Below are 27,969 nucleotides of genomic sequence, written 5' to 3' on the forward strand. Positions count from 1 at the left end.
GCACACACACACACACACACACACACGATCCATCTGTCCTTCAGACAGACCAAGGCTCTTGGCCTCAGGACTCCGTCCTTTGTCTCTGGGTAACCTTTGTTCCTCTCCCTAGCACCTTTCTTCCCCCCCCCCCCCTTTCATCTGCCAATTTCTACCTACCCTTCAGGGCTCCTCTGAGATGTGGCTTCTTCCAGGAAGCCTTCCTGACAACCCACCACCACCCAGACTGAGCTACGCGTGCTTCTGTCCACCCTCCAGTGTCCCATGCTCTGCTGTGACAATATCACACAGGAGTCACCTAGAAACCCACTGCCTGGAGTCAGATCTCAGCTCTTTCAATCACACTGGCAGTGAATCCTTCGATGCGTTCCTTTACCTCTGCGTCTCCATTCCCATGCCTTTAAAAAGTGGAGAAAATAACAAAAGGGTGTTTTTGAGGATTCAATGTAAAGCGCTAAGCCCGGTGCCTGGCTCACAGTGGCTTCTCCAAGAGACCAGCAATCACCACCTCTGAGTCATCCAAGTTAATTATTTGTCCCGGTGCCTCCTGGAATCAGTTCTTGGGGACAGAGAATCCTGCTGTATCAATGTCCCCTCTATCGTGGTGCCCAGTTCAACCACCACACCTAGTAGGCTCTCAGTAAAAGTCGAGGGCTATGGAAATGTTGAATGAGTCAAAAAGCCTACAACTTGCCCAAGATCACGTGGCTAACGGATGACAGAAAGAGGGACCAAATGCGAGTGCTCTAAGTGGCAAGGCCACCTTTCCACTACACCATAAGGCCTCTCAAGATGAAGTAGAGCTGCTGACACACAACAGCATTTATTCATTACCCACCTGCTCCTGGGGCCTCTGGGGTTGACAGAGTCATTTGAACAAATCCTGTTTTGTAGGATCTATGCATATCAGCATCCCACACTCCCTGGGCAGGCCTCCACCACGGAGCTCTCTTGAGTATCAGAGTAATCCCCATTCTCTTCAATGAGTCTGGGAGCTTCTCAAGCGCAGGGGCTGTGTGTGTGCTCCATCTGCGCCCCCACCCCTGCATGGGGCCCAGCAAAGACAACAGCACTAGGTACCAGGCACTGCACCAAGGCCTCTCAAAACAGTGCTTTAGGCAATTCTCACAACTCTTTGAGACAGGTCCCACTGCCTCCCCATTTTACAGATGAAGAGACTGAGATTCAGAGAGGTTCCATGGTGTAACCACGATACAAACCCAGCTGGCCTCCAGACTTGGGCTAACCGCCGACCTTCACTGCCTCCCTGATAGTAGGCGCTGCACTGACCGATCTGTGTTTCAGGAAGATGCCTTCAAGGCCTATGGCAACACCCAGGTCAACCTCACAGGGTACTTTTACGTTGGTTCATTACCTGTACCGATGGTCCTTAACCTCATCCGGAGTAGGCTTCCCATCACAGTGTGGAGTGAAGTGGGTCAGAGCTTTTCCTGTCTCCAGGGCCGGCTCCAGTGTCAACAATTGCGGGGGGGCAGGAGGCAGGGGACAAAGTTGCAATGCGGGCACTTGACGTTCAGGACCCAGATCCTTCCGTGTTCTCAGTCTTAGCAAAGTCAGGCTGGTATCAGTCCACAGTGTAAGATCCTGACCACCATCTCCAGCTTCCCCACCCCCACCCAGTCCGAGAGCACCTCCACCGGCTGTCTGGTCTTCACCTGGATCTATGACATTCTTCCTGCTGAGGTCAAACACCAGTTCTTGCCCCTCCTTCCCGGCTCCTTTTGTCCAAGGTCAACTTCCCCGCAATGCCCCAACTTCCCTCACACACCCCCCTTCAGTTGGCATCCTGAACAAACACGGAGACACCTCTTCATTCATTCATTCATTCATGCATGCGTTCCATTCCTCTATTTAGTGATACTTAGCACTTGCTATATGTAAGCACAGAGTTCAACAAATTGCCTTCTAAAACTGTGGTTAGCATTAAATCCACACAAAAAGACTATTTTAATATATACGATTATGTACATTAGGAATAGGGGCACCTGGGTGGCTCTGTCGGTTGAGCGTCTGACTTCGGCTCAGGTCATGATCTCACGGTTCATGGGCTCAAGCCCTGCGTCAGGCTCTGTGCTCACAGCTCAAAGCCTGGAGCCTGTTTCGTATTCTGTGTCTCCCTCTCTCTCTGCCCCTCCCCCACTCATGCTGTGTTTCTCTCTCAATAATAATAAACATTTAAAAAAAATTTTTTTAAGGAATAGCCTTGGCTCCCAAGGTTTGTTTTTTTTTTTTTTTTAATGTATTCACTTTTTGAGAGAGAGAGCAGGGGAGGGGCAGAGAGAGAAGGAGAGAGAGAATCCTAAGAAGGCTCCCCACTGTTAGCACGGAGTGGGCGTGGGGCTCGAACTCACAAACCGTGAGATCATGATCTGAGCCGAAACCAAGAGTTGTACGCTTGAGGGACTGAGCCACCCAGGCGCCCTTTTAGCTACAATATGAAGGATGGGTTTACTTCTCCATCATCACGCAACTCTGCTGCAGCCCCATAGCGGAATCGCCCCGGTGCTTTTGAGCTTATACTCCCACCATGCAGCTCTCCATCCCCAAGACGTCTCGGGGTGCAAGATGGCACCCGGAGCCCTCGATGCCCACGGTCCACAGACAGCACGTCCCAACCGCGGAGGGTTCTTTCTCAAAGTGACTGCCACCACCACTTCTGCTGACATCCCATTGGCCAGAGCTCAGTCACGTGGCCACCAGTATCCCGGAATGCGGTGCAGGTCCCCAGGGGAAACCCTCTGCTCGGGCAAAATGTCGAAAGGCATTGCAAACCCTGGGCTAGGGAACGCTGGCTGTGCCACCGCAAGGTACAGGCAATAACTATAAAATGAGCCCCTGTGCGCTCAGCACCAGGTTAGGAACTAGAGCCTCCAGTGGGTTGAAGCCATCCTGGGCCCTCTCTGCCCCACCCCCCTCCCCTACCCCCCCACCTCGGGTCCACACTCTCTTGAATTCTGCGTCCGTGGTTGCCTTGCCTGGCTTTACCGGTTCACCACAAACGCGTGTTTCTAAACGATCGCCAGCCTAGTTGTACAAGTTTTTACCTTCGTGAAAATAGAATCCTACCATATACATATGTATATATATGTATGTATGTATCTATGTATGTATGTATATTTCTGCAACTTGATTTTTTGTTCAGTATTATGGGTGTGGGATTCGCCGGTGTCGACAGGGGTAGCTGTAATCCACTCGTTTTCACTGCTGTGTAATATCACGTTTTATTAACATACTCCAAGGAGTTAGCATTCTTCCAACAACAGCAATGTGGGCTGTTCGCGGTGTTTTGGCCATTACAGGCAGGGCTGGGAGGAGCATTCTCACACACATTTCCTTATGCCTACATGCAAGTTTCCCCACGGCGAATTTCCAAGCGAAATTGCTGGGTGGTGGCAGATACACATATTTTCATATTGTCAAATAGGTTTTTAATCAGACAGGTGCAAAAGATGGTGGCGATGCCTCAAGGGCTCTAATGGTTTGGAAGAGTGTTCATCCATTTAGGAGGATAGAAATGTGTAATACACTCCCTGCCCGCAGACACGGGTGGGCACGCACACACACACACACTCACAGACTCATTCATTTATTTGTCCATTTGTTCAATAAACATTTGTCACATGGCCATTATCATTAATTATAAGACACCCCATCAATGTAATAATGATTCTTCAGTAGGAAAGAAACACCCTGCAGTAAATGGATCCATCAATTATAAGACACATTCCAATTTCAGAAACACTGAAATGTGCACGTGAGCATCTCAGAATCAAGGGAAATATGGTATATTCAGGGAGCTCTCTAGAAGAAATTCTGCCCATAGGAGCTTACAGCTGCCTGTTTCCAACAATATACCATAACAGAGACTATGATCAAAGCAGGTGCAAAGTGCCTGAAAGCCCTGTCACCCAACCCCAAATGTGGTCTACTTGGAAGCCTGTGAGAAATGAAATCTCGGGCCCCACCTCAGAGGCACTGAGTCAGGATCTGGCTTAATATGAACTCCGGATGATTCCCAGGCGCATTAAAATCTGAGAAGCAGACAGAGATGCATAGGGAAGGGAAAGAGTCTTCCCAGTTGAGAGCAATCAAGAAAGGTTTCCTGAGGGGCACCCGGGTGGCTCAGTTGGTTAAACGTCTGACTTTGGTACAGGTCATGATCTCATGGTCCGTGAGTTCAAGCCCCACATCGGGTTCTGTGCTGATGACTCCGAGCTCAGAGCCTGGAGCCTGCTTGGGATTCTGCCTCTCCCTCTTTCTCTGCCCCTCCCCTGGCTTGTGCGCGTGCATGCTCTCTCTCTCTCTCTCAAAAATAAATAAACATTTAAAAAATTAAAGAAAAGAAAGGCTTCCTGAAAGAGGCATCATTTGAAGAGGGAAAACTACATTCACTGAGGGCCTGCTCTGGGTTAGAAACTGCTAGGAACCTTCACTTCTGCTATCTCCTGAGTCCTCGGAATCGCCCCAAGGGGCAGGGATTAATATCTCTTTTTTACAGCTAAGGAAACAGAGGCACAGAGAAGTCATTTAATGAGCTCCAGGCCACACAGCTAATAGCTAGCAGAACCAGGCTTAGGAAGCAGATCTTTCTGAGTCTGGAGTCCAGTCACTTCCCTGCATTACAGGGAAAGAACTTACAGAAGTAGCTGTAGAGACAAGAATCGGGACAGGATACACCTGGAGGCTATAGAAGCAAGGGCTCATTGCTGTGTAGACCAAAGAGAAAGGGCTGAGGCTCGGGGAAGGATGGCGGCTGGCCAGACACCTTACCCGCTTCTCATCCCGCCCCAGAGGAACCTGAACGGGACCTAGCCCATAGTAGGTGTTTAAAACAATCCAATGAATGCATGAATGAATGAGTGAGGTCACAGACAGCCACACAGGCTGCTTCAAACCCTCCAGCGCCAGCTGCCGCTGGCACTGTGCTGGGGGGCGGGGAGGGGGGTGCTGGGGGCCCAGCCAGGGAGGGGCCCAGCACTGCCCCCCACCACCCCGAGGTCTCCTGAATCCCCACCGGCAGGGAGGGCCCAGCCAGCAAAGCAAAAAGCCAGGAGCAGAAAATGTTGAAAACACAGAGAAAGCAGCTCACACCAAACCCTTCATTTGCTTCACTTAAAAAATTACTTAGCCAGCCTCCTGCCGGTGCCTCCTCCCCTCCCTCAGCGCACCCGCCCCGCTGCTCCCCTTCAGCTTCTCATGAATATGTGGGAAATAAAACAGCGTCTGTTCAGCCCCTAATGACCAGGTTTATGAAGAGCTTATTGTATCTCAAAGAAATGAGACAGCAGTTGGTGTTGTGAGATATTAATGTGCTTTTTACAAAGCTGATGAAACCTCCTTTAAACTACTTAATACCTGCAAGCTGAAATTTCCCGTCTGAGGGTAAATTCCTGAAGGCAGAGCTGCGGCAGCCTAAGGCACAGCCCTTGGCCTTTCTGTCACAGCTGGGCCGGCAGTCATTCGGCTCCGGGGGTCAGTGGGGCACTGCTGCCCTTTGGGGTGGGGGTCCAGTAGAGATTTCGTGGTTGTGGGGGGCCTCGGCAAAATAATCCTTTATAGTTCACAGTGGGAGAGCCTCTCCTACATCCTCACCCTTGAAAAGATCAAAGTCAATGCCTTTGGGGGGGAAGTGAGATGCCCCCTCCTCAAATCAGCCTGGACCACCAGCGTCCACCCCTGGGGGGGACCTAGCCCCTGCCCCCTCTTCCGCCCTCACCCTCACCCAGCCAGCCCTCTAAATGGGACCCATCTTCCTGCAAATCTCCAGCCCCGCTCGGGCATCGTGCATCTGTCCCGGTGGACCCCTCACGCGAGCTGCCCTTCATCAAGTGGCGTGCTGTTAAATGTTGAGCAACTGGCTCTCTGGGCAAGGAAAGGGGGCCTCGATTCCTGCATGTGCCAGTTCTCGCGGTGCAAATCCTCCCACCGTGGCCGACTTCCAGCTGCCCGTGTGAGTTAGGAAGAGACACTAACGAGCGGCTGCCGGAGGCCAGTGCAAGCCTGCTCCCGCACGCCTCTGCCTTCAGGCTCCCTTGTACCCCAACTCTGCTCCGGGGGACCTTCCCTGACCCCCCGAGACAGCCTGCCCCGCACTTCCCTGCCTTTGCTTTTGCCCATCCCTGTCCTAGAAATCTCTTCTCACCCCCTCCCACCACTTCCTCATCACCCTCCGACAGGCACACAACACACACGCTCATCCTCACTCACACACTCACACACTCACACTCACATGCGCCCCTCCTGTGCGCCCTGAGACATGCTCTGCTTTGTCACAGCACAGATCCCACCACACCACAGCATCTGTCATCCATCTCCCACCACACGCCATCAGTTCGTGGGGACAGAAAGTACACTTCTTCTGTGTCCTCAGTAGGTTACACAGAGCATGGCATACAGTCGGTGCTACACGAATGTTAGCTGAACAACTAACTCTGCTCCCATCAGGCTTTGTACATTTCTCCAGATAGTATGTGAGACATTACATTCTAGTAAATTCCATGCTTTCTGTCTTTCTCCCCAGACTGAGAGCCCCTGAAAGGTAGGGAATCAGGTTAGATTTCCCTCCACCACCCCAGGGCCAGCCCCATGGTCAGCCCTCAGTCCCTATTTTGGGGAGAGAGACTGCCTAAGGATGAAGCCAACTGAGAGGAAAACCAGAAATGGAGAGAGATACCAGATCTTTGAGCACCTGGATCCATCTATGCCTGAAGCCATATCAGCCCCTGGGCTTGATGACCACCAGCCTGAAAGAAATACAGCAGAAGTCTAGGCTGGCGTCAGGAAAGCCAGACTGCCCCACTCTGCACTGACTGCTGTGATGTCTCACAGATGTTCTACCGAATTTAAACTCCAAACAGAGGTGACTGAATGCTGCTGGTACCACCTCCCCTTCATGAACCTCAGCACCACTTTATTCGGACTGAATCCATGGCCACAGAGCTTCAGGTGCTCCTGGAGACCCCTTATGCCTCCAGCCCACCCTCCCCGCCTCACTGCTGCCATCAGCCTCCGGACTGTCGGGACCGATCCCGTCATGGCCCGGGTCCCAGGTTACCCTCGTTAGTCCTCACCTCCAATCATTTGTCCCTCGGGACTCTGTTTGCCTCCTAATCTGACCCAATCTCCAGCTGCCCCAGGCTTTCAAATCCCTGCCCAGGGCCCCTCCTCGGCATTTTGTCTGGATGTCAGAACCCTCCCACCCCCCCCCACTGCCTTGTATGCCTAACCTCTGTTGTGCTCACTCTGATAGAAACCCGGCTGTCCCTTGAGGACACCACCCCCTGGTGATAATTCACAGGAGGTGTCTTATTGCCTCCTCCCTAAAGCCCTGCCTCTCTAAAACTCACCCAGGCTTTTCTTCCCTGACTCTCTCCTGCCCAGTCCCACCCTGGCATCCCCCCCCCCCCACTCTTTGAGGAGGTAAGCACAGCCCACTCCTTCTCCCAGGCCACCCTGCAGCCATCTTGGATTTCACAGGCAGGCAGACAGCCTTCCCAGTACTTGGCCTTGACCATCTTACTCAGCCAGCACACCCCAGGCCCAGCTTGCTGGCTATTAACTGCTGAAACCCTGTGTACCAAGCAGCCCTACTGCATGCAGGAAGAGGGCTGTACAGGGGTGGCTCCCGGCTGTGACAGACAGAGCAGGGAGCAGCTGGGACTGAGGCCCCGTCTCCTCTCCCCACTCGCCAAGAATTGGTGAAGGGTTGAGCTGTGTGCCCCGGGCCCGGCAGCTCTCCAAGCCCTGGGCTCAGCACAGGCGCATCCGCCTCTGAGAGGGTGGGCAAGGGCCCGGGAAGAACAGAACCTTCCTACAGCCAGAGTGGCTGGGCCAGGCTGGGCACACACCACCACCCATGAGAGCACTACCTCCGAGGTGTCTGCTCTTCTCCTCCCCACCCCCCAACTCCAGCACCCACTCCCCATCCCCCACTCCACCACCCCCTCTGCAACCCCCACTCTCCCACCCCCTCCCCATCCCCTACTACACCACCCCCTCCCCAACCCCCCTCTATCACCCCCTCCCCAACTCCCACTCCACCACCATCCCCAAACCCCCTCCACTACCCCCTCCCCAGCCCCCACTTTACCACCCCCTCCTCAACCTCCCTCCACCGCCCCCTCCCCAGCCCCCACTCCATCACCCCCTCCCCAACCCCCCTCCATCACCTCCTCCCCACCTCCCCACTCCGCCATCCACAGGGGCATCCCTCCTGGCCTTCTGGGTTGCCCAGGATGGAGGGCTACCTTCTTGGAGAAGTCGCCCAACACAATGGCATGGGACAGGGTAGGAGGAAATTCTGTATTGACTGAGACGAAGACTTACTCTAACAGAGAAGCGTTGGGAGCAGCTGGTAGAGTTCCCTGCATCAAATCATGGTCCTGACAAGACCATCATTTAGCCTGAAAGAGCCTCACACCAATAGTTTCTAAAAACAACCAATAATTTGGGGTTTATCAGAATAACGTGATGAATCCTTTGCATATCAACCTTAACCTGGTAGGCAGGTTCCCAATATACATGACCACATATAGAAAATAAAAGTGAATGTTTTGTTTTGTCTTCTATATGTATTGGTATGACCTTTCCGATTGCTAGATACTTTGACTGTCATCCCTACCTCCAGCCCACCTGAGCCACCCAGTTCATGGTCTCATCCTTGACCGTAACATGACCAATAGCCTCGCCTCCTCAGTGATCTCAGTCCCTGGCACCCACTTTCCGACTCCCATGCCCCAGGCTTCCAACTCACTCCCAGGAGCCCCTGGCTCGGACAGTTCTTTGACCCCACCCCCACTCTAGGCTTCCAATGCATTGACCCCATCACCTCTTCACTGCCTCCTTCGCCGGCTTAGAGTCTGACCCATCTTCATAATCACTGCCTCCCCCACCCCTGCTCTTGTATTCATCTCACAGACCCCCGCCCTGGTTAAAGGCAACCCTCCAGTCAGACTCAGCCACACCCTAAATGTAGCGGGAGAAAACCACAGAATCTCAAAGGGACCTTTGAGGCCCAGACACATGCTTCATGTCTCCGGCATGGTCCATTCTCTCTCCCACTCTCATGGAGAAAAATCTCACTCCTTTCCTCCGTTCTCAAATCCCCAACCCTGCCTCCCGTTCCTCGTGCTCAGATAATGATCCTGCTTCCCATTTCATCAAGACAATGGAAACGAGAAGCCTCACAGCCCCCGCTGTGTCTACTCATCCCCTGCACTTGCACCCACAGGGGTGCCTTCCCTCCTGCTGCTGTAGACACCCCACCATCCACCCTTACATTTGTGTCCTGGACTGCATCCCCTCTGCATTGCTCCCTCCTCTCTCTGGCTATCATGTCTTCCCTCTCTTCTAGAACATTCCCACCAGGATCACTCATGCCTTAACATCTCCCCCAACACAGAATGGACATCAGAGCAGCAGATAGCCCACCAGCACAGTAGGGGGGAGGGGCAGAGGGAGGTTGAGGGAAGGAGACAAGAAACGGTATGTTGGAGGCTCAGGCAGCCAGACCAGCATGTGCAAAGGTCCTGTGGCAGGAGGGAGCATGTGTAACAGAAGGCTGAGATGGCATGTGCAGAGAGAGCGAAGTGGGAAGGAAATAAGGCCAGACAGACGTCAGGGTCAAGCCTCGTTAAGATGCCCAGCTTTCCCTACAGCACTGGGAAGCGACTGAGCATTTCAAGCTAGAAGGGGCTTGATCAGATTTGCATTTTCTTTTTTTTTTAATGTTTTTTTATTTATTTCTAGGAGAGAGAGAGAGAGAGAGACAGCGTGAGCAGGGGAGGATCAGAGAGAGAGGGAGTCACAGACTGAAACAGGCTCCAGGCTCTGAGCTGGCAGTCAGCACAGAGCCCGACGCGGGGCTCGAACCCACGAACCATGAGATCATGACCTAAGCGAAAGTCAGACGCTTAACCGACTAAGCCACCCAGGCGCCCCAGATCTGCATTTTCAAAGGGTCACTATGATTACTCTGTAGACAAGGATAAGAGTGTGTGCAAAATGAGCAGTGGGGAGGCGGTCACACAGAGGAGCCTGGTGGTGGGTGTTGTGGCCAACAGAGAGAACTTGACCGTTTTGAGAGGTTCTGAGGGCGGTGGCAGACAGGACGTCCTGAGGGATGGGACCTGCAGGCAGGAAGAAGAAAGTGGTAGGCAGTGACAATCGGGCTCAGGCTTGTGCAGGCAGCGATGGAGAGGCATTCACTGAGCGGGTTGACACCTGCAGAGGACCAGACTTGAGGGGAAATGATCATGAGTTCAGGTCTGGACCTTCTGAATACACGGTGCCTTTAAAACATCCGCCAGGAGGGGCGCCTGGGTGGCTTAGTCGGTTAAGTGTCTGACTTTCACTTAGGTCATGATCTCGCGGTTCGTGGGTTCGAGCCCCGCGTCGGTCTCTGTGCTGACTGCCAGCTCAGAGCCTGGAGCCTATTTCAGAGTCTGTATCTCCCTCTCTCTCTGGCCCTCCCCTGCTCACGCTGTCTCTCTCTCTCCTAGAAATAAAAATTAAAAAAAAGAAATAAATAAAAATATTTAAAACATCCACCAGGAGGCATCAGACCGGCAGGTGGTTACCAGGTCTGGCCCTCACAGGAGAATCCGGGCTGCTGGTGACTTCACACGGTCCCTAGACAGCATCTCTTGAGCCATTCCTGCGTGCTAGGAGCCCACGGTCTAAAGATGACTGGGGCTCAGCTCATGCAGAGAAACAGCCAGGCTGCAAGGGGAGGAGGTATGGGTGCGGGCCGCCTGCAGGAAGCGTGGGGCCCTTAGAAGAGAGGCGTGGAGGCACCACCCACAAGCCCTAGTCTGGGGTTGAGCGCTGTCCCCACTTTGGTTTTTTTTAATGTTTATTTAGTCTTGAGAGAGAGAATGTGTGTGTGTGTGTGTGTGTGTGCACGCGCGTGCGCGCGCGTGTGTGTGTGTGTGTGTGTGTGAAAGATAGGGAGAGAGAGAGAGAGAAGAGGGGCAGAGAGAGAGGGAGACAAAGAATCCGAAGCAGGATCCAGGCTCTGAGCTGTCAGGACAGAGACTGACACAGGGCTTGAACTCATGAACTGCAAGATCATGACCTGAGCCAAAGTCGGACGCTTAACCCACTGAGCCACTCAGGCGCCCCATGTCCCCAATTTGTCAGGGGCCTCAGGGCCCACCAGTGCTGCGCTCTGCACCTCACCTCCTGCATGGATTCCTTAAAAAGATGCCCAGCCCCAGACTGGCACTGATGAAATATTTGTCAGATCAAACTGAGAGAAAATGAAAGCACTCTGCAAAGCACTTTGCAAATATACTGATTTGTAATTTTAACAATAGGGAGGATATCCTATCCCCTTAGCAGCTGGGAAGAGTCCTGGGTCCTAGGGGGAGTTGAAGCCTCCTGTGGATGCCTGAGGGCGGGGTGGGGAGGTGAGCAAGAAGGGGCCTGCTCCAGAGGAGCATTTCAAATGAAACGCTGGGCGCCTGAGTCCCCCCAGAGCTTCAGTGCAGTTACGGGAAGTCCCCATATGCTCTGGGGAATCGTTTTTCTTGCAGAAGTCAGGAAAGAGGGTGAATATGGTACAGAGACAGTGAATGAGGGGACCAACCATCTTCTCTGCAATATGTCACATAAACTAATAGCCTTGGAAATGCCTGAAACGCTTACCTTTACATAAGTACACCTGTATCGTATAGAAGCAGGTGTATATGATGTATACAGGTCTATGTAAGAATGCCCTAAAATTCCTAAACAATATCCATAGTACATGATAAAACCTACTTTATGGGATATGAAGGTTCAGCACCCCAAGGAAAATAAATTGCTAACACGTACTGAGAATTGTATTAATGAGGTTATATTAGCTACTGTCACAGAAAAATCCCAAATGTCAGTGGCTGAATATAGTCAGCCTCCAACTCTCCCTCACAGCGAGGCCCCCAAGCACTTTCCACCGACACTCGCTGCGAGCACTTTATTTGTGTCAGCTCGTTTAATCCCACGATGATCCGCGAAGGAAGGACTCCTCTGATCTCCACCTTTCAGGTGAGGAGACGGGCATCTCAGCGATGCCGAGCTGGACCTGGGCCACAGGAGCTGCCAGCACGGGTCTTCCTATTTATTCATTCGGAGAAAGCCCCGCCGACACTGGCTGTAGCTGTGCTGGTGCGGGGGGTACGGCCGGGTGTGAAACTGACTGAGGTTTCGGCTGTGGCGGAGCAGACCTGTTTGCAAGCTCTAGCCCACGCATCGGTCCTTCACGAAGACCGCACTCACTTCGTGGCCGTTGGCAGGAGCCGGCTGGGGCCTTGGGCTTTCACCTGAGCCTGTGTTCACCTTCTCAGCCATCAGCCAGGAAAGACTGAGAATCAAAAGGCCTTCGTTTGAGCCCTGGATCCATCGTTTCCTGGCCAAGAGTACTTACTCGGATCATTTAGCCTCCGTGAGCCTCAGTTTCATCTGTACAATGGAAGAGATAATATGCCTCTCACAGGCCTGCGGTAGAGCCCAAATGAGTTGTAGTTCAGGAGCCTGGCAGAGGTGCTCAGCCCCCATTGGGGGCTTGAACCTCCCCATCTTCCCCCCCCCCATCATCCTCCCCCCTCCCCTGCCCTCCAGACCATTTCAGAGCAGCTGGGGGCTAGGCACCGTGAATTCCAGGCACCGCAGATGGGAAGGCGCTTTGCAAGCTCATTTAAGGACCCCGGGAACGTCTGTCGGCATCAGTGTGGGGTCTGTCTTCTTTGCAAAGCAATCTGATCTCTGGCATGCAAAATGCGAGGTGACCCCCAGCTGAGCTGGGGCACAGAGGCCAGTGTACCGACAGGCTCATCAGCCTCCTCGGCACAGTCCCCAGCCCCGGGCCAAACCTCTGCCAGCTGCCAAGCTCCAGCTAATCCTCAGAAGCCTCGATGCAGGGACGGAAGACTGGGTTTTGAAGTCTTAGGCCTTAGATCCTCTCCGCTGCACCGCGGGTGCGTGTGTTTTGATTCACCAGGCAGATGTCCAAACAGACAAAGTGATAGCTTCCTTCGGGGCTGGGGAGAGGGCTGAGCCAGCTTCAGAAGAGCAAGAAGTCAGCAAGAGGCCGATGGGTGCTGAGCCCCTGGAGACTCTGATGTTTCACATGTCCTTTCTCCTCTTGTTTTCCAGGGAACTTCAAAGGTCTCTGCAAGCAAATCGATCACTTCCCAGAGGATGCAGATTACGAAGCTGACACAGCAGAATATTTCCTCCGTGAGTGCATGCAATTTTTTCTCCCTCCTGGTGGGGGGGGGGGGGCAGTCCTTGTAACCTGCAGAGCACCAAAGGCTAGGATCCAAAGATCCCTGTATCAGCAGAGTGCAGGAAAAAGCTGAGCCTCTCTCCTTTCCTCCTATCCAGAGACCAGACCTTGATGCATGCTGTTCCCTCTGCCTGTCACACTCTTCCCTCCCCTTTGTCTGATAAACTCCAGGTCCCAGCCTGAAACATCACCTCCTCCAGGAAGTCCTCCATGCCCCTTATCGTGCTGTGTGGTCCTTGTCTGAGTAAACATCTCCTTGGCAGTCCCACCAACTCAGTTAGGCCAGGGACCCACCCTATCTCATTCACATGTTCCTATTCCCAGCCCAGGGCCCTGCACTTAATAAGAGCTTAGTAAATATTTCTTCACTGACTCAATGAAGAGACTCGTCAGGCAGTGTCAGATTGGAATCTCGACAGAGAACAATACATTAGAGCTTTTTCCTCCCCCGCCCCCCCACAATCAAGTCAAAGTTAAATCCTGAGGTAACAGCTGCAACCTTAAATCCACCTGAGGCATAGTATCAAGAGAACGCATTTTGAGTTCCAAAGAAAATTTCTCAAGAGTCATCAAAAACTAACGAGGTGAAATGCTCCCTGAGAAAGAGATTTCCAGGAGAGGGACTGAGAGTCCTTAACACCTGGGACAGCAAAGCCACCCAAACAGAAGTGGGTGAAAGCTGTGCTCCAGGCTCTTAAGAGGCTTTTCCAGAAGAGGTTTGCGCTCCAGCAGGAGCGTCCCCACCTTCTGTCCCGGGTGACCTTTCCAGCTGCTCCGAGGCCCCTAAAGCCTGCCTCCCATCCCCCACAGCAGAATGGCTAGTGTCACTCTCTGATCACTTTTATGGAAAAGGTAGGAGGCATTTCATTACATGGATCACCCTGTCTCCTTCCATCACTACTCTTCACATCAAAGCCAACTCTCGGGTCAGCCTGAAAACAACCTGGTTTCATTGAAAAGCCCAGGGAACATGAAGTCAGCCCGGTGGCGAGGAGGAGAAAGGAAGGGAACACGATGTCATTTATAGATTTCTTTTTAAAGGGAGAAAAATATCTTACAGTGCTCATCATTTCCGTTTACGAATTCCTGAGAGACACTGCTCTTAAATGGAATTCCTGAAAGACGGGTTGGGTTCTTGTTCCCCGTTACCACGGCCGGGGCTCTTGTGGGAGCAGAGCAATGGCACAAAGGTAGGCTGACACCGTGTGCTGGAGCTTGCGCTCCGCACTGGGGAGATCACAGCGAAAGAGTGGATGCAGCCCGTGGCCCCAGGCAGAGCCCAGCCTGGCGGGGAGGACCCTCAGAGAAACCTCTGGCGTCAGGAGACTTGGGACAAATGTGTCCTCCTAGTGGTGGGGGAGGGGGAGGAGGGGGGGAGGGAACCACAGCCTGAGCCTGGTGCCAGGAGCCACACTGGTTGAGAATAGTAAGGATGTAATAATCAGCTAGACACCAAGGGCTCAAAGTAGGAACTTTGTTTCCTTCCTTGCTGTGCCTAGAACAGATTCTGGAATAGACACTCCATTCATGTTGTCTGTTATCTAAAGGACAGATATAGGAGACTTCGGTGGCTGTTTCTACCTACTCCATACCTCCATATCCTCATTGTTTATAAGAGAGAATTACTTAGGGTGTTTGCTTCATTCGGGTGTCCCCGGACAGAAGCCTTGGACTGGTTAACTGCTGTTAACAGGGCAGGATTCTAAGGGTCTCATTTAAGCTTACTTAACCCAATGGTATTTTTTGAGTATTGTAACAAGAATCGGCAAACGTTTTCTATAAAGGGTCAGACAGTAAATACATTAGGCTTTCTGGACCATACAGCCTCTGTTCCCACTACTCACTGCTGCCCACGGACTACAGACATAATGGAAGCCAGTGAGTGTGGCTGTGCTCCCAGCAAACTTAACTTTATTTATGAAAACAGGCAGCAGGCTGCATTTGGCACAGTTTGCTGATCCCTGATCTAGAATATGCTAATCTTGGGCTAGGCAACAAAAGTAATTTTTGAAAGCCGGCAGATGTGAGTTCCTATCATTCTCTAACAGATTCTAAATCCTAACAGATTCTAACTAGATGGTCTCATTCTTTACAAGCTCTTACCTGATTGGCTAAAGAAGCTAGGAGACAGGGATCCTTCTTCCATTTGGATCTCCAGCCCCACTGAAGTGGGCGGAGCCGGGGCCCAGGGGAGGTGGGTGGGGCTGTGTCTGGAGGTGGGCGGGGCTTCAGCCCGATGGGCGGCGCTTGAGCCAGCTTCCAATTTCGGTCGGTTACACCCATTCTCCTAGCGCACTTGCAACGTGGGAGGCCACGGGGGGGGGGGGGGGAGGACTCGGTGTCTAGAAACAGGCCGATGAAGGTAGCATGTATGCCATGATGCAGGCAGGGATAGAACGGAGTGTGTGGTGCTGAGGGAGCTTGGCCCCTAACCCCAAAACCGGAGATCATTCCAGAAGGGTCCCCTCGAGAAAGCGGCACCAAAGCTGAGAATAGGCCTCTAGAAGCATTCACTCATTTACTCCTGAGACCTTCACTAAGCACTCACTCCGTGCAGGGCCCCGTTGTCAGTACAGGGGACCCAAGGGTGAACAAAACTGGTGCCTCTGTGAAGGGGACATTTCTCACAGAGGAAACATGCAATGAGCAGGACCACACATAATCCCCTAAGAGAGTTCCAGAGCTTGCTGTGAGAGGATGGAGGGGGGAGGGGGCGTGAGGGCGTGGGCAGAGGGCAGGTGGGGGGTGTTACTTAGAAGAGGTAGTCAGGATAGCTTCTCTAAATGAAGAAGAGAAAGGAGGTAAGAAGATTTGGGGGAAGCTCGTGCCTGAGGGGGACCAGTGAGAGCACAGGCCTTATTAAGGCAGGGTGGGGGCAGGGTGTTTGGGGGCCAGAGTGGAGGCCTGGCTGGCCAAGCACAGTGCAAGAATGGAGGGCATCCCACAGCATGAGATCTGAGAGGTAGTGAGGAGCCCAATCATGTTGGGAAGAAATCGGATCTCATTCTAAGGGTGGATGGGAACCGTGAGCAGGTGACACTGATTTGGAAGGTCAATTCTGGCTGGGGGGGTGGGGGCGGAGGGGAGGGGGGCGGGTGGAACCTAATGTAATAAATCTAGACAAGAAACAGTGTTCTGAACCAAGGCAGTAGCAGTGAAGGAGGTGGGAAGGGGCCAGAGCCTGAAAATATTCCCAAGGGATTACATATAGGATTTCCTGAAAGGCTGCCTGTGGATTTCACAGGAAAGGAAGGCGTCAAGGTTTGAGTCCAAGGCTGGGATTGGGAAGAATTGGAAACTCCGTGTCAGCCACATTAAGTCAGAGAAACCTATGGGACTCCTTGGGGAGATGCCTTGGAGTCTGGGACCCATGGGATAGGTCCTGGCCCAGACAGGAGTTTGCCAAGTTGTTGGCAGGTGGATGATATTTACAGCCACAACACTTGATGAATGGCCCAGGGCAGTGGTGCAGAGAGGAGGTGCAGAGTCTGAGTCCCAGGACCAAGATTTAGAGGCCAGGAAGATGAGAAGGCCCCAGGGAAGGGGGCTGAGGAGGGTGGCAAGTAGGTGGCCCGGGTCACCCCTACCATCCTTGCTCCACCAGCTGGACGGAGGATCTAGAGCAGAGGAAGAGGAGAAGAGAGCATGGCAGAAGGCGTGGGCAGGAATGCAGAGCCCATCTCCTGGGGTGGCCAGAAAGTGGGGCTCACTTGTCTCAAGCCATCAGGCCAAGCTTCAGGCCTCCTGGGGAGCCCGACAGAAGGAAGGCACCCCATCAATATCTGATGGGACAAATAAATGAGTGAATGAATGTATGCCCTTCCCCCCAAGCTCCATGGATATTTAAGGAGTTACAAAGCTTCTCCTGAACAGAGGGTCCAGGGACTTTCTAGTGACAGGCCCTGGTCACCACCCTGGGCCTCCTGACATCTGGGCCCCACAAAGGGGTGGCTAGTGTGTCCCTAGCTCACCCATCTGTCACTAGCTTACCCAGGAACAAATGATGACCAGACCTGGTTTTCCCAGCCAGCTCTGGGGGGCCATCAATGTGTCTGCCACGGTGCCCCCCACCCATCCTATCCTTCCTTACCCAAAGCTTGAAAGCGGGTGACAAACAGAGGCAGCGGTGACCCAGGTGTGACTTCCTGTGATTGTCGGTGTGCATCTGTGCGTCGTTCTTTGTGCACAAGGGTGGGAGTCTGTGCTGCGTTCCGTGCCCTTCGGTGCCTGTGTGTCCATGCATCTGAGTGTCTGTCTGAATGTGTGTCTGCAAGTCCCTGCAGGCTGTGTGCATGAGAGTGTGAGAGAGAGAGAGAGAGAGAGAGAGAGTGTGTGTGTGTGTGTGTGTGTGTGTGTGTGTGTGTGTTGTATGTTATGTCCAGGAGATGGGAGCTGTATTTCCCATTGGTCACACTGCAATTTGGGCACATCCTAAGCCATTACCCCTACTCACTCACCTCTACGCAACCAGAGCACATGTTTCTCTGACCTCGCGCACTCCACGCATGCCGACGCTTTCAATTCTGTCACGGTTGTTTCTCTATGTGCTGGTGGCAACCAGCACGCTGACTGGCCCCCTCCCCACTCCCCACCCCAGTCCTGACTTGCAACCTGCACTGTATTCAACACCAATCCGGGCCCCACAAGAAGCAGCAACGGTCCTCCTGCTAAGATGAGAACTAACGTCTCCTGGAGCTTGGCACATACCAGGCGCTATTCTCCTCATCGCAGGCTATGAGCTCGGTGTGCTCATGACCTCCCTGTCGCAGGGGGGACGACTGAGGCTCAGGAGGGCAGGCAGCAGAGCCAGCGGAGGCACGCAGGCTACCTCCCTCCTGTGTTGGTGCTGCTGATCACCAGCCCCGGAGACAACCGGGAACGGGACAGCATCTGGCGCCTGCGCGGATGGGGATGGCACCCACCAAGGAAGCCCCGGGGCTTCCGGAACTCTTTTCCTTATGTCATTAGATAGAACACACTTGACTACTTTATACCTTACCTGCGTTCTCCTTCACAACACCCTGGGAGGTAGGTGCTGTTGGTGTCCCCATTACACAGACGAGCAAGTAGAGGCACGGAGGCCACACTGCTGATGGGAAGGCTGGGATGGGGCTCCAAGGAGGCCCCATGTGGAGCCCAGGCTCCCAAGCCACCGCTCTCAGCTCCTCTCTCTCCCCTCATCCATCATCATCCCCTTCCTCCTTCCTCCAGGAACACCTTCTCCCTCTCTCTGTCCTTCCTCCCCTTCCCCACCTCTCTCACACTCACACACCCATACGCTTGTGTCCTGGCCACCCTAACTAGCACAGCATGGAGGGGAGCGAGGAACAGAGGCCCAAGAACCCAGAAACCTCTCCTGAGCCAGCTCCTCGCAGATCCTATCTTGTTGGAATGGACCAAACCCCGGGGGGGGAGGGGGGGAACAGACATAAAGAGTGGAGCACTGCGCCCAGAAAATAGGGAGCCTGCCCTCCATATACCTGGGAAGGCAGCCATTTTAATCCAAGGCCATGACTGGCACAGGGGACAGGAGAGACCGTGGCCTGGCCGGCTAAGTGGACCCTGTGGGGACATCTGGGGGACACAGAGACAGCCAAGACCCTAGACATCACCTAATGCAGACAAGGAAGTGGAAGCCAGACACACCACAGGACCCCAGAAGCCCCCTCCGGAGTCACCACTACACACTGGGGCGCCCGAGCCTCAACGTGAAGCCCTCCACTCTTCCACAGACAGGTGCTTCTGCGCTCCCCTCCGTGTCTACACCTCCCCATTATGGCTTAGCCCACACCGCAGCTCTGTGCCCCAAGCCTGTACCTCATGAGCCCCCCACCCTGGCCTGCCTCATTTCCTTCAGGGCTCCCCAGGCTCTCCCTGGCTCTGTGTGATCCAGAATCTTCCTATTCCCCGAGCAAGGATGCTTCCTTCAGCCCTGGAAACCACATGCTGCTTCCTCTCCCTGGAATGCTTCACACCCCGCCTCTCTTCTGTCCTGTTAGCGTCTCCTTATCTGTCAGACGCCAGCCCCAGCATCGCTTCCTCGGGGAAGCCCTCCTTGATGCCCAGGTGAGCTCAGAGGATGCTCTGAGTGGCAAGAAGTGCACGCCTGAAGGCAGGGGAGGGCAGTGGTCAGACACACAGACCCTCGAAGCTGACCGCCTGGGTTCACAACCCAGTTTCTCCACTTCCTCACTGGGTGGACTCAGACAAATGGCTTAGCCTCTCTGTGCCACAAGTTTTGGCTGCATAACCAAAAGTACTTATGTCACAGAGTTGTAATGAGAACTAACGAGTTAATAGATGCACAGTGCTTAGAACAGCCCTGGGGTACACTGACCATTCAATGAACACTAGCCATCTACATGTGACATTAGCCTGTCGCACACCTTCATGGTGTCATATGGGTACCTTTCTCTCATAGCACTTTATCCTGGTTGATAATTACATATTTATCTGTGTTATGACCTGATGACGTATACCTCCTTCATGAGGATGTAAGCCCCATGAAGACATGGCCCAGGCCTGTTTTTAAGCTCCTATGTCTCCCATGCCCAGTCTGGAAGCTGGTACGGGGGCCGGCACTCAGTCTGTATTTATTCACTGGACCCACAGCTAGTTAAAAGTGAAGCATCTTCTCCGCTCTGGGACCATGTGGCCCTTCCCCAGTGCAGCGTAGTATGCTCCCAGCCAGGAATGGCCAAACTGCAGCTCGTCGGCCAGATCTGGCCCTCTGACTGTTTTTGTAAATAAAGTATTATTGAAATAGAACCTCACTCATCTGTTTACGAAGTGCCCAAGGTTGTTTTCATGCTACCACAGCTAAACTGGGTAGTTGCAACAGAGAACATATGGCCAGCAAAGGCAGAAATATTATATTTACTACCTGTCCCTTTACAGTAAATATACCTGCTTTAGGTATTTGTGATCTCCTTGATGCCAAGGCCATGGCTTCATGGGGCTGGTATAAGGTTTAAGTGGGTTTATCCATGTAAGGCACTTAGAATGGGACCTGGCACATAGGAAGGGCTATAAAACTGTTGGTAGGTACAGCGTACTTCCACATGCTTACTCGTAGGAGATCGATACACATTTGCTCATTGAATAAACCAGATACTTTCTTTTTTTTATAATAATTTTTTTTTTAATTTTTGTTTATTTCTAGGAGAGAGAGAGAGACAGCGTGAGCGGGGGAGGGTCAGAGAGAGAGGGAGACACAGACTCTGAAACAGGCTCCAGGCTCTGAGCTGGCAGTCAGCACAGAGCCCGATGCGGGGCTTGAACCCACAAACCGCGATCATGACCTAAGCGAAAGTTGGACGCTCAACCGACTAAGCCACCCAGGCGCCCCATAAACCAGATACTTTCTGCTCCTCGTGATAGATTTTAGCACTAAAACCACACCAGCTTCAGTGGGAATCAAGACAATTCATGGGGAAGTAGTGTCTGGATGAAGGGGGCAGGATAATAGAAATAATAAAAATTGTACCTTTTGTTGTACACTTTCTAGGGTAGAAACAGGACAGCCAGTGTCCAACTTAACCTTGACAACAGTGCCTCTCAAACTTCCACGTGCACATGACTGGTGGGACATGCTTTTGTTAAAACATAGAATCTAGGGGCAGCCGGGTGGCTCAGTAGGTTAAGCGTCCGACTTTGGCTGAGGTCACAATCTCACAGTTCGTGGGTTTGAGCCCCACAGCAGGCTCTGTGCTGAACGCTTGCTCAGAGCCTAGACCCTGCTTTGGATTCTGTGTCTCCTTCTCTCTCTGCCCCTCCCCTGCTCACACTGTGTCTCACTCTGTCTCTCAAAAACAAATAATGTTGGAACACCTGGGTGGCTCAGTCGGTTAAGCATCTGACTTCAGCTCAAGTCATGATCTCACTGTTTGTGGGTTCGAGCCCCACATTGGGCTCTGTGCTGACAGCTCAGAGCCTGGAGCCTGCTTCGGATTCTGTGTATCCCTCTCTCTCTGCCCCTACCCTGCTCACGCTGTCTCTCTCTCTCTCTCTCTCAGAAATAAATAAAAACATTAAAAAAATTTTTTAACAAATAAATGTAAAAAAACAATTAAGAAACGTAGAATCTAACTCAGTAGCTCCAGTGTGAGGGCCTATAACCTGCAGGTTTTAACCCACTCCCCTGTGAGGCCCCTGGCCCTCTGACTGCCCTGTAAGCAGCAAACTTTACATTCCTGGGAGTCGGATATTAGGGTTATTTTTCCCATTCTACAGGATTGCAGAAACAGACTCAGTGACTTAAAGACCTTTGCCCCAGGCCACATTGCTAGGGACAAGGCCAGCATATGAGCTCAGGTATATCTAACTCCCAAATCCCCATTCAGCCCATGACACTGCCCAGCCAGAAAGAAAAGAACTTTCGAGAAACTTCTCCAATGCAAGAGCCCCTGCTGGCTCTAAGGCAGCTTCCTGCCCAGGCTCAATCCGGGTCCTGCAAACTCCAGCCTTCCTAGGTATGGTGCTGTTTACCAGCTGTCCCCATCACCTTCATACGGGGCAGACCTCTCCTGGGGGAGGCTGGTGCTTGAGTGGGCTCTGCTGGGCAGGAGGGGCTTCTGTCCACATTGCTCGCCGGCTGCCATGCTCCAGGGCATACCCTTAGCTGCTCGGGACCTTCTGAAGTGGCCCCCATTTTCTCCACGTTGCTCCCCGCTGCCTGCAACACAGCAGACCTCTCCCTCCAGCCCCGTTCATGGAGGAAGGCTGGGTTGGGACATCCGGTCTCTGCGGGCAGGGACATCAAACGCTGGCTGCCTGTGAAGCATTTGCTCAGACGGTGCGGGCTGGGTGTGCCAAACACAGGCATTCGGTGGGCAGGAAACACCTGCTTTCTTTCTCGGAGGGAAAAGACTGGAGTCCTTCCTCCTTCGCTCTGCTCATCTGAGCCACTGCCGCTGCCCCCTTGAAAGTCACGCCAACCTCTCCTTCCTTTTGGTCGTCATCCCCCTTTCCCAGCTGGTCAGAAATCATATCCACACAGAGAGGGCAGCGGCATGAGAAATCATCTAATGGTCAGCACCCTCTTTGTACGTGGGCAAACCAGAGAGGGCGAGGTAGCGGCCTCAGCCACAGAGCAAGTGAGTGGCATCGCTGGGAGCCCAAGCCCAGATCTCTTCCCAGGCTCCTTGGAAGCCCCATTGAGGGAGAGTACAGGATCGTCCAAAAGTTGGGCTGATCTGGGCTTGAATCCTGACTCACTAGCTGGGCTGCCTTGGACAAGTTACTATGCCTTTCTGAACTTTACTTGTCTATAAACTGGGTCTTGTCTATAAACTTGTCTATAAACTGTGTAAAAACACAGCCCATGGGGCTGTTATGAGGATTAAACTATAGAATGTATGTCAGGTGCTCTTTCAAGACCAGACACAGAGTCGGTGCTTATCAAAGATTCTCTCTTCTCTCCTGAGTCTTCAGTAAGCTCCCCCATCCCCTCGTGCTAATGAATCCGATTCAGGCAGCATTGACTGTGCGAGTCCAGGCATCTTGCAATCCTGTGTGCGTGTGCAGGGATGTGGGGGAGGGGAGCTCAGGTTGGGGACATAACAGTTCTCTTAAAATGACTTGCAGGGGGAGAGCGCTCAGGTTGGGGGAAAGTGGCCCATCCCTGTCTGCGGGAGAAGGGAGCCAGATTGCCCAGTAACCCAGCTGCACCCCCCGGATGCCTCATCCTCTCACCCCAGCTCAGGTTCACCCTTCTTCAAGTCCCCCTAAAATAATCCACTTGCCCAACAGCATCAGTAAGCAGTGGAGACTTCCTGAAGACCCACAGGCAAAAGAGAGGAGGTGTTTTATATCCCACATCGCAGCAAACTAGCTAAACTCCTCTTAGAAAAACTCCTCAAGTTCTATACAGAAAAACTCTCTTCTCTGCAGATTTTCGTGGCCACACTGCCCCCAAAAGGGGGGGGGGGGCAGGGGAGGCAGGACTCCTGGCACCTTCCTCTCCAAAATGAACATCCCCAGCCAACCCCCACCCCCACCCCCAGGGCTGAGCCCACAGGCCCCCTAATAGGACCCAACTCCCTCAGAAGCCATTTAAACAACCCAAACACAGAAAGGAAAACCTCCTTTTCTTCACACAAGCTTCCAGAAAGCTCTGCCAGGCCCACAGCTCCGGGGACAAGGAGTCAGGGTTCTGAGGCCACCTACTGCCTATTTGAATCTGGAAGAGAAAAGCTATTTCCCTCTCCAGAGACCCTTTATGGAGGACCCGGAGGTGACCCCGTCCGGACACGTCCCTCACCCCACACACACACACAGCCTGCCTGCCTGGGCTGCCCCTCCCCCAGCTGCCTTCCCCTGCCCTCAGCCACCTGCGTCCCCCTGTCCTCCCTCTTACATGCAGGTGGAAAATGTTCCTGAAGACATTCTTTCCTCTTGTCTGTTTGTCAGTCCTTCCTTCTTACCTCATTCTGAAGGCGTTTTTTGGTTTTTTTTTTTAACTTTTTCTTTTCTTGGCAACATGTCTGCTTCTTCCTCTTTCTGGACCACCTCACCACCTTTATTCACTCAGCAAGCCTGTATGGGAGACCTACTGTGTCTTTGACACCGACCTAGGTGTGGTGGGGACAGAGAGAATACAAAGAAAGAACTTAAAAAAAAAAAAAAAAAAGCCGCGGTCCTTGCCTTCATGGGATCCCACGGCTTATGGTGAAAGCATATGTAGAAACATATTTTTCCTGTAATAACTATCACTTAACCAGAGTTTAACCACACGCCGGCAGAGATTCATCTAAGTGCATTATCAGAATCAACGCACCTAATCCTCACAGCAATCTCAGGAGGCGGGTGCTGTTACCATCCATCCCCATTTTACAGATGGGGGAACTGAGGCACAGAGCGACAACTTGCCCAAACTTACGCAGCTAACACATGCTAACGCCAGATTCAGATGCAGGCTATGGGCTCCCTCTGTAACACGCTGCCTCTCAGTGTGCCCCAAAGCACAGAGGAAGGGACAATAACTTTGCATAAGGAAGTCAGGGAAGGCTTGACAGAAGAGGCGAATTGAGTTGAGGTAGGTTTTGTTTTTTGGGTTTGTTTTTTTTTTTTGACGTTTATTTTTGAGAGAGAAAGAGCGTGAGTGAAAGAGAGAGTGAGCGAGAGAGAGGGAGACACAGAATCAGAAGCAGGCTTCAGGCTCGGAGCTGTCAGCACAGAGCCCGACGCGGGGCACGAACTCATGGACCAAGAGATCATGACCTGAGCCGAAGTTGGACACCTAAGCCACTAAGCCACCCGGGTGCCCCTGAGTTGAGTTTTAAAGGATGACTAGAAGTTTGCGGAGTCAAAAAGAGCAGGAAAGACATTCTAGTAAGAAAAGTTACAATGTCAAAAGTCAGAAGCATGCAATTACATGGCGTGGGAAGGGTGCTGTGGCTAGACAGGAGGGGACATGGGGACCAGGAGGCATGAAGCCCCAGGGAAGAAGTCACATAGGGCCCTCCTCATGAGGCCCTGGAGTTTGGTCCTGTGGGCAGAGAGGAGCCCGTGAAGGGCTGGGAGCTGGGCAGTGGCTTCCTCCCCCTCCCCCACCCACGCTCCATGCTCCTCTCTCCCCCTGGCATCCCTCTGGCTCACAGCTGTGCCCTTCCCTCTCTCTCCCTGACCCTCTGTGTCCACAGGGGCCGTGAGGGCCTCAAGCATCTTCCCAATCCTGAGTGTGATTCTGCTTTTCATGGGTGGGCTCTGCATCGCGGCCAGCGAGTTCTACAAGACTCGACACAACATCATCCTGAGTGCTGGCATCTTCTTCGTGTCTGCAGGTAATGGCCACAGAGCCGCACCGGGCCAAGCCCAGGCCTGCCTGCGGGGAAAAGGCTGAGGTTGGGGTGCTCAGCGGCCGGGAGGGGACTCGACAGAGAGGAGGGGGGGAGAAGAGGGAACCCCAGGACTTGTCATGGCATAGGGGAGGCAGGTTGTGCTGGGGCTCCTGCCCCATAGCAACGTCCCAGCCGCCACCCCCACTCCCCGCCACTGAGTCCCCCAGGAACATCCCCAGACCCTGTCTCTCAGCCCAAATGGCCCATCTTCCTCCCACCTTTAAGAAAAGGGCCCAAATCCCGGGTCCCTCTCAGCATACTGGGCCTAGCCTCACTGCCCTGTCCCCTCTCTGTCACCCCTGGGTGCAGGCAGGTACCTAAAACCACATACCTCAGCCCGTTACAGGACTGGTCACGTTGCTACAAATGTCAGAGAAAGAACATGGCTGTAGGATGAGCCATTTAATAAGAACGAGGAACATTTAAGTAGTCCTTGCCACACCCCGGCCCCCAACAGCTTCATGTGTATTAAGTCATTTAATCCTGTCTATGGATTAAGTCATTCAATCACTCCTGCAAGAGCAAAGAGTCCTATCCTTCTCCCCATTATACAGATCTGCAAACTCTGACTAAGGCTACCTTGCTAAAGGCTTTGAGTCCAGACAGTCTGGCTCCAGGAGCCAGAACCCCCTGCCATACCAGCTTCAAACCTCTGTGCGGCCTTGAGCAGGTTACCTAACCTCTCTGCGATCCACTTCCTCATTTGCAAACCCCTGGGAACGCACTCAACAGTGAAGGCAGGTAGCAAACGCTCAATAAACAGTACCCGTTATTATTACTCAGTGCGCTGTAGAATGCCTCTGTCTCCCCCCTCCCCCTTGCCGTATTTTTGTTTCCAATTGCCTTCCCGTTTGTGGCTCTCTTCGGTGGCACGATAAAATATTAAGGTGATGCTTGCCAGTATCACTTTAGAGCACTGACTCTGAAAACTCCGAATCAGGGAAGGCCCTCCAGTTGCCCCCCCCCCCCCCCGCCTTCGGTCCCGTCAACCCCCTCAAAGCCTGACATCCTGCTGGAAACTAACCCTCCCCCCTTCTCTTATCCCCCCGCCCCCCCTCCGCGCCCTGCAGGTCTGAGTAACATCATTGGCATCATAGTGTACATATCTGCCAATGCCGGAGACCCCTCCAAGAGCGACTCCAAAAAGAATAGTTACTCGTACGGCTGGTCCTTCTACTTCGGGGCCCTGTCCTTCATCATTGCCGAGATGGTTGGGGTGCTGGCCGTGCACATGTTTATCGACCGGCACAAACAGCTGCGGGCCACCGCCCGCGCCACGGACTACCTCCAGGCCTCCGCCATCACCCGCATCCCCAGCTACCGCTACCGCTACCAGCGCCGAAGCCGCTCCAGCTCGCGCTCCACCGAGCCCTCACACTCCAGGGACGCCTCCCCCGTGGGCATCAAGGGCTTCAACACCCTGCCGTCCACGGAGATCTCCATGTACCCCCTCAGCAGGGACCCCCTGAAGGCCGCCACCACGCCCACCGCCACCTACAACTCCGACAGGGATAACAGCTTCCTCCAAGTCCACAACTGTATCCAGAAGGAGAACAAAGACTCTCTCCACTCCAACACAGCCAACCGCCGGACCACCCCCGTATGAAGCCCGCGGAGGGGGTGCGGGGGGGCCTGGGGGCGCCGCAGGAGGGGCGCCAGCGCCCGGAAGTGCGGCGAGCAGCGGGGGCGGGAACCCAACCATCCAAGGGGAGGGGAAACCTTCCAAAAGCAAAAACAAAAAAAACAAAAAAAAACAAAAAACAACAAAAAAACAAAAAAATGAAAAAAACAAAAAAAGAGAAAAACATAGCAAGTAAATTTTAAAAAAAAGAACAAACTATAAGAGGAACAAAGAAGCAAAACGACAGGAGACGTGACAAAATATTAACCGAGGGAAAGAAAAACAAACTTAAAAAAAAAAAGCGAGAGAGGATAAAAAATTTAAAATAGAAAATAAATCTAAAAGAAAATGCATGATTTCCCATGTACCATTATTTTAACATTTAATAAAAACCAATTTAAACGAAAAAATAAAAGGGAACCAAGATAACATTAAAGCAAAAAATGAGAAGGAGCGGAAAGGAAGGGGGATGTTCTCTGCATTTATCAGGGGTTTATGTTACTTTTTGTTTTAATGCGGGAGAGTTAACTTTTCTGTTCTCTTTAACCCCAAGCGGGCTCTGCCTCCCTGGGCGAGTGGGGGGGTGGAGACTCAGGGGCCCCGGGGCCAGGTGAGCCCCTCGGTCACTGCCAGGTCCCCGGAGCCTCTGGATGGGTGCCCCAGGAACGCTGGGCAAGCTCCGAGGCTTGTGAGCCGGCTCCACCCAGCATCGATGGGGCAATTGTAGGCTTCCAGGGGACCCTAGAGTGCTAGGTCCCTCCTGTCCGAAAGGTGCCTGGAGGCGGTGCACTTGGGGCTTGCCGAGCCCCCAAGTTCCCAGTCCTTAATGGTCCTTAACCCACTGTGATGACTTCCTAGGCCTTGAGGGAGGGGAAGGAGAGGGGACGGCTGCCTTTGGCTTGTGAGATGCCCAGAAACCTGGAATCCTCAGGGTGAGTTTTTGGGGTCACCACCCCAAGCTCCTGTCCTTAGGAGCAGGGGATGCTCACCCCCCAGGGGGATATCAAGCAGCTCTCCCTCCTCACCTCTCACCTCAGGGCCACTTGATGACCCTGGGGCGATGGTGGACCCCTAGACTCATAGGCCCCCGGTCCCCTGGGAAGGGGGCTCATTGACCCTTTGGGGGTCCTCGGACTCACCGAAGCCCCCCTCAGGGGCCCAGCGAGTCCAACAACGACACTGCAAAAAGGTTTCTTTTTACAAAAGAAAAAGGAAAAACAAGT

At 53.0% G+C, this 27,969-nt stretch overlaps 1 protein-coding gene across 1 annotated transcript in view; it reads left to right on the top strand.

Annotated features, from left to right (window-relative positions):
• CACNG2 (calcium voltage-gated channel auxiliary subunit gamma 2) overlaps window positions 1–26,736 on the top strand; it is a 114,222-nt gene extending 87,486 nt beyond the window's left edge. Inside the window, exons 2-4 of the mRNA XM_039246149.1 lie at window positions 13,153–13,236; window positions 24,928–25,068; window positions 26,196–26,736. Of these exons, the coding sequence (XP_039102080.1) occupies window positions 13,153–13,236; window positions 24,928–25,068; window positions 26,196–26,731 (761 nt within the window). The 3' untranslated portion in view covers window positions 26,732–26,736. The remainder of the gene's footprint in view (window positions 1–13,152; window positions 13,237–24,927; window positions 25,069–26,195) is intronic.
• Window positions 26,737–27,969: the final 1,233 nt, after the last annotated feature.

The sequence above is a fragment of the Hyaena hyaena genome, unplaced genomic scaffold (assembly GCF_003009895.1).
Source record: "Hyaena hyaena isolate Hyena2069 unplaced genomic scaffold, ASM300989v1 scaffold_280, whole genome shotgun sequence".
Taxonomy (NCBI): domain Eukaryota; kingdom Metazoa; phylum Chordata; class Mammalia; order Carnivora; family Hyaenidae; genus Hyaena; species Hyaena hyaena.